Raw genomic sequence first — 5,965 nt, 5'->3', positions numbered from 1 at the left:
GCATAACTTGCGACTAATTTGCGAGACGAATCTTTTAAGCCTAATTAGTCCATGATTTGACAACATGGTGCTACGGTAAACATGCGCTAATGACAGATTAATTATGCTTAAAAAAATCGTCCCACAAGTTAGCCTCTATCTATGTAATTGATTTTATAATTAATTTATATTTAATGCTCCTTATTAGTATCTAAATATTCGATGTGACATGAATTTTAGGAGCGACCAACATCCCCTAAATTCTTCTCAAGCAAGCAGGCGCCTAGGCCATACAGTGCTTTTAACGTGTCCGACCACTGTACGCAGGATGAACGAAAGGGAAACATGCGTGCACGTCAGCACGCGTATAAACCAACCTCAGGTACAGTTTGGCGTTTGAATCAAATTGGGCAAAGGTATAAAGGTAAAAAAAAGGCTTTATTTGGTGCAGACATGGACATGCACAGGTATATACATGGACCTCAAATTTTTTCACACAAAAGTGGTGTCCAAAAAAACAAATACTATATATTATTTTGGCGGTCCCACCGGGTGACCCAAGCATATTTTGGTGCCCTTCTACTTTCCTTGCCTCGAACTCCAATCTCTTCTCACCACAAATCTCTTGTGCGAGACTAGCCAAAATGCTTTGGTTTCATTCATTCACCCTCCCTCCAAAATGAATACTTAAATAAAACAAAAGAAAACAAAAAGGTTCCCATCTGTCTCCTACACATGCACGCCAACAACTCCACATTCTCTCTCTAGTCTCACCAACCAAACCTAAACCAAAGACAATGGAATAAAAAATTTAGTCAAGAGAAAACAAACCCTCAAGCCCCTGCCCCTCTACGAAACCCCATTATTCCATTTTTATGAGCCCATCATCCCCACTAGCTTGGGTTGAGTAACTGGTCTCTCTGATTCTAAATCTAAACACCTCAAAACCAAATCAAATGGGCCCCATCTTAGGTATAAAAAAACTATAGGGCTCAAAAGGGACAAAAATGTTGAGAGGAACAGTGGAAAAGGATTTACAACAAAATACTCCGTAGATTTTTAAAATCCACCAAAAATTTCCCAATTTTCTCCTCCTACTATATTAAACTCCCCAACCCCCTCCTCCTCCAGTCGTCCCCGTCCCTCCACTCCTCCCGTCGAGCACTTGGCACTGCCAATGGCGGCTCCCGCCCACACCCCTTCGATGCGCGCAAGCCACCTCCTTTCCTCGTGAGATCGACGCGCCTCCTCCTCTCGTGCTCCATTCCCGCTCCTCGTTCGTTTCTTCGGCCCCGAGCCAGCCATCGCGCGGCCGCCTCCCGCATCTCGTCGTGCTCCCATCCCAGGTCCTTGGCCTCCGCCGTTCTTGGACAGGGGCGCGCCCCCGGTGCCCACTCCGCGAAATCCGACTCCCTCGTGCGGCTCCGTACGGTGGGAGAGATCCATCAGGCGGTGAGCGGGAGGGGCGGCGTCCACACAACCGCGGGGACGGGCAATGGCGGCCGTGGCAGGCCCACTCTGCACGTGGCTCGTCGCCGCGTGCTTGTCTGCGGCATGCGACGCCGAAGAGTACAAGCAGAAGCATTGCTGCCCCGCCGGAAGCGGCGCTGGGGGCGGCGTCATGCTCGGCCATCGCCGCCGCCTCGGCGCGCGGCGCCGCGGCTTGGCGCGCTCTGGTGAGACGAAATACACTCAGCATTTGGTTGTCTCATGTCCTTTGTTCGCTTTGTTGGATCCTTGCATGCACATACGTACGAATCCTAGTGTAGTTTCTCAGCATCGGTAGTATCGCCCAGGGTAAATGTGCGATTTTTATCCTGTTTCAGGCGTCATACGCTGCGTAATGCGTCTGCAGGACGACGATTATTCTCTGGATTGTCCTGAGGATCTTGTGTAGTGACTAGTAGTAGTTTAGTCTGCGTGGGTTTTAGGTTCCCCTGCTTCTGCTTGGGATGCATTCGCTTGTGGCTGCTGCTGAACTTGTGTCTTCAACATCATTTTCTTTCAAGTTTGACTTGAGAATCCAGATAGAATCGGTTTTTCTCATTGCTAATATAAAATATTAAAGGTGCGTTTGGAAGACTCCAAAAAGCTGAAAATAAATCAAAGAGTTAGGGGTCACATTTGCCATGGCCCATCTTGCATCAAGCAAACAATTTATTTAGTTTTGTCCAGTGTGCATGTTTGTTCACCCTCTTCAGGCTGCATAAGCTGACAAGGGTCTCAACAAATTGGTTGTGGTTTGCAGGAATGGCAATGGCTGTTGCCTTACAAGCTGAAAGAACTGTCATTGAAAAGAAGAAACCCGATATCAAACAAAGGAGGGTGGTTGTCACTGGCATGGGTGTAGTGACACCATTGGGCCATGATCCTGACGTGTTTTACAACAATCTTCTTGATGGTGTTAGCGGAATAAGTGAGATTGAGAGGTTTGACTGTTCCAACTTCCCCACGGTAATACAGAGCACATGATTTACCTTCAATCTTTTTGGAAGTGGTGCTCAGGCTGGTTTTGCAATTTGGTCAAATGTTACCATGCAGTGATTGATATTTGGACTTTAATACAGAGAATTGCAGGAGAGATAAAATCCTTTTCTACTGATGGTTGGGTTGCACCTAAACTTGCAAAGCGGATGGACAAGTTTATGCTATATCTGATAACTGCTGGAAAGAAGGCATTAGAAAATGGTGGACTCACCGAAGAACTGAGGAATGAGTTGGACAAAACCAGGTGTGGGGTTCTCATTGGTTCTGCAATGGGCGGCATGAAGGTTTGTATTCTCACAGTATACTAATATTTAGTTGTATATCTCGATGAATTCCAACTATCCATGGAACATGTTTCCTATGTCCTAATACAAGCTGTGATGGACTGTCAAGCAGGTTTTTAATGATGCAATTGAAGCACTGAGGGTGTCTTACAAGAAAATGAACCCATTTTGTGTTCCTTTTGCAACTACGAATATGGGCTCTGCAATCCTTGCAATGGATCTGGTGTGACATGATCTGATTCTTTTTTTATAATTTTCTATTTAGATAACAGTGACTACCACAGCTCATACTTTCTGTGACTTACAGGGATGGATGGGACCAAACTATTCTATTTCCACAGCTTGTGCTACCAGTAACTTCTGTATCCTTAATGCAGCAAACCACATCCGAAGAGGCGAAGCTGTAAGTAACTTCAACCTTCCATGTTCTCTTTGAAAAGTAACCTTTTATTTACGACCATCTTTCAGGACGTTATGCTCTGTGGTGGTTCTGATGCACCTCTTATCCCAATCGGTTTGTGGCCCCAAATCCTCGTTCTTCTGCCTCCAGTTTTCCACAGTTTGTCTTCTTCTTTGCAGTTTCAAGTGTTTTGACCATGACATGCAGGATTGGGAGGTTTTGTGGCCTGCAGAGCACTTTCACAGAGGAACAGTGACCCAACGAAAGCTTCTCGACCATGGGACACGGTTAGTATCTTTTATTGTGCAACCCTATTATGACAACATTTTGCTGGATAAGTAATTATCATCTAGTACAAGCACATCAGCACCTTGTTGGTTTAATTAACTTACCAGCTTGGTCCATTTGTTGTACTAGAGTGAGATATTTGATCTTTATGTTACAGGGCCGTGATGGTTTTGTTATGGGGGAAGGGGCTGGTGTCCTCGTATTGGAAGAACTTGAGCACGCCAAGGTTTTAAACATGCAATTTCAGTTGCCCTTCTTTATAGATCTTTCAGCTGCTTGTTTCCAGTTCAATGGCTTGTGATTATGTTCAAACATTACTGCCTCCTGAGATCTGTGCACCTTCTCCAGGAAAGAGGTGCAACAATATATGCTGAATTTCTTGGTGGAAGCTTCACATGTGATGCTTACCACATGACTGAGCCACATCCTGAAGGTGAAGTGTATATCTTGACTCTGCCATGCCCTTTCCTGTTCTTTTCCTACCTAAATCTTTTGAGGCCTTCTGATGTAGCCTTTTCACTAATTAAATATCAGGAAGAGGGATTACTCTCTGCATCGAAAAGGCACTAGCTGATGCAGGTGTAGCAAGGGAAGAAATCAACTACGTGAATGCCCATGCAACGTCTACACAAGCAGGTGACTTGAAGGAGTATGAGGCTATCGTGCGCTGTTTTCGCCAGAACCCTCAAGTATGCCACCTGATGCAAGCAATTCTACATCAAAATTTATATTGCAAACCATCATATTGTGAACCATCCAAATCCCTTTTTTCTGTTATGAAGCTGAGGGTGAACTCGACCAAATCAATGACTGGGCATCTTATAGGAGCAGCTGGTGGAATAGAAGCAGTTGCTTCTGTACAAGTAAGGAATTCTTAGTACTCTTACAGGGAACATATTTACTTGGCATTATTCTATTAACAATACAAAATTTACTTCACTGAATATGAACTATGCATTTATGGCATTGAATTGTCCATGTTCGTTGTATCTTTCTGTATGTCCAATATAGTGAATTTCCAGTGCAATTAGTAATTTATTGGAAGACATGAACTCTGTAACTGAAAAATTCAGCACATCACACAGTATTACCCTCCAATGTGTCACTGAAATATTTATTGAACATAGTGGCACTGAAGCTAAGTTATTCTAAAATGAAATTTAGCTACATCTGCCTTTTTTCTAGATTATGTTGTGGTCGTCTGGCTGAAATTATGTACAGATACATGTATCTTTATCTTTCTTTCATTTATTTATCTTCAAGCAGCAGATTTTGCACCACCCAGTTTCCTGGAAGATTAGGCACTTTTTGTTTGGATATAACTCCAATTATCCTAGACCAAGTATACTCAATATGATATTGCAGCAGTTATTCTTTCTCAATGAACATTGGCATTTGGGTTTCATTCTCATGTAGCCGTGAACTATCTCATTCTTTGTTGTTACCAGAGCATGTGTTTTGCTATCGGTTTCAATGCAAAACCGGCTCATCATGGGAAATTCTTCTTTGTTGTTCATTGCAGGCTATAAGAACTGGTTGGGTCCATCCAAATTTGAATTTAGAAAATCCTGAGGACACTGTGGTAAGTTCCTTTTGTGATGCATGATTCAATGTCATTTTTACCTTCTTTCTACTTCTACTAAATAAGCTAGATATGAATGAAAGAGCAAAATCTATAAGTTGAATGTTGTTTTAATGCTGGTCTTGATACAGGATGTGGGCGTCTTGGTAGGATCACAGAAGGAGAGATGTGAAGTGAAGGTGGCGTTATCCAACTCATTCGGATTTGGTGGGCACAACTCATCAATTCTCTTTGCCCCCTTTAAGTGAACATGACCGACGAACTGCCAGCTTTCTCATCGTCCAAATGGCTTCATATATCTGGAACTCCACATAGAAGACAAGTGGACTCTGCAACTTCCTCCGTGCCACACATATTACATGGAGGTCCAAACTGAGGGTATAATACTATGGCACACACATTTGAGCGAACAAAACATCAGCCCCCCTATATGTTTCATCTATATCACAAAGTTGCAAATATATGGTAACTATCAAAGAACTTACCGTACCTGGGCCAGTGTTTTCGCCTTCACCATACCTGCCCATTGTCAGTACTATTTCCTAGATTTGGAGTAGTCCCGTAGCTAATCCTCTTCCCTGTGGAGGTGATGGGATTTTATGTTGTAATTGATGTTGTCAACAATATCGTTATTAGCCATGAATTGCTGGTTCCACTGTAAACATCGCTGGACGTTTTCACTTTGGTTGCTTTGCTTTTCTGCTGTTCCTAACTGAGTTATTAAAGATTTGTAAATGGCCACGCTGTTCGGCCTTTAGTCATCTGTGTACCACGAGCGGATGAGCTTGCCCCCAGGGAGCAGCAAGTAAGGCCAGCTAGCCTGGCAGTACGCGTAGTGAGTTTATTGTTGCTGAGCTGAGCTGCTGCCTAGAAGGCTGGGCACTTAGACTGACGACAATATATAATTTAGGGAATGTATGATCAAAATCCCATATAAATGGTCGG

General features: G+C 43.6%; 1 protein-coding gene across 1 annotated transcript; it reads left to right on the top strand.

The window, feature by feature from the left end:
- The first annotated feature begins 1,098 nt into the window (after positions 1 to 1,098).
- On the top strand, positions 1,099 to 5,682 carry LOC136550380 (3-oxoacyl-[acyl-carrier-protein] synthase II, chloroplastic-like). The gene is made up of 13 exons (XM_066541935.1): positions 1,099 to 1,655; positions 2,228 to 2,433; positions 2,547 to 2,750; positions 2,863 to 2,973; positions 3,058 to 3,153; positions 3,219 to 3,264; positions 3,358 to 3,437; positions 3,596 to 3,664; positions 3,787 to 3,871; positions 3,973 to 4,127; positions 4,221 to 4,301; positions 4,961 to 5,020; positions 5,152 to 5,682. The coding sequence occupies exons 1-13, from the start codon at positions 1,475 to 1,477 to the stop codon at positions 5,266 to 5,268; spliced, it is 1,491 nt and encodes a 496-aa protein (XP_066398032.1). The 5' UTR covers positions 1,099 to 1,474; the 3' UTR covers positions 5,269 to 5,682.
- Positions 5,683 to 5,965: the final 283 nt, after the last annotated feature.

Source organism: Miscanthus floridulus, chromosome 4 (assembly GCF_019320115.1).
Source record: "Miscanthus floridulus cultivar M001 chromosome 4, ASM1932011v1, whole genome shotgun sequence".
Taxonomy (NCBI): Eukaryota; Viridiplantae; Streptophyta; class Magnoliopsida; order Poales; family Poaceae; genus Miscanthus; species Miscanthus floridulus.
Note: the sequence above shows the minus strand (reverse complement) of the source record. Positions and strands in the feature narration are given on the sequence as shown.

Bases quoted from the DNA above. Each gene is read 5' to 3' on its own strand.
- LOC136550380 (XM_066541935.1), top strand. From the start codon at position 1,475: ATGGCGGCCGTGGCAGGCCCACTCTGCACGTGGCTCGTCGCCGCGTGC. The intron at 2,974-3,057 runs GTGTGACATGAT...TGTGACTTACAG, and splicing joins CAATCCTTGCAATGGATCTG to GGATGGATGGGACCAAACTA. The intron at 3,438-3,595 runs GTTAGTATCTTT...TTTATGTTACAG, and splicing joins CTTCTCGACCATGGGACACG to GGCCGTGATGGTTTTGTTAT.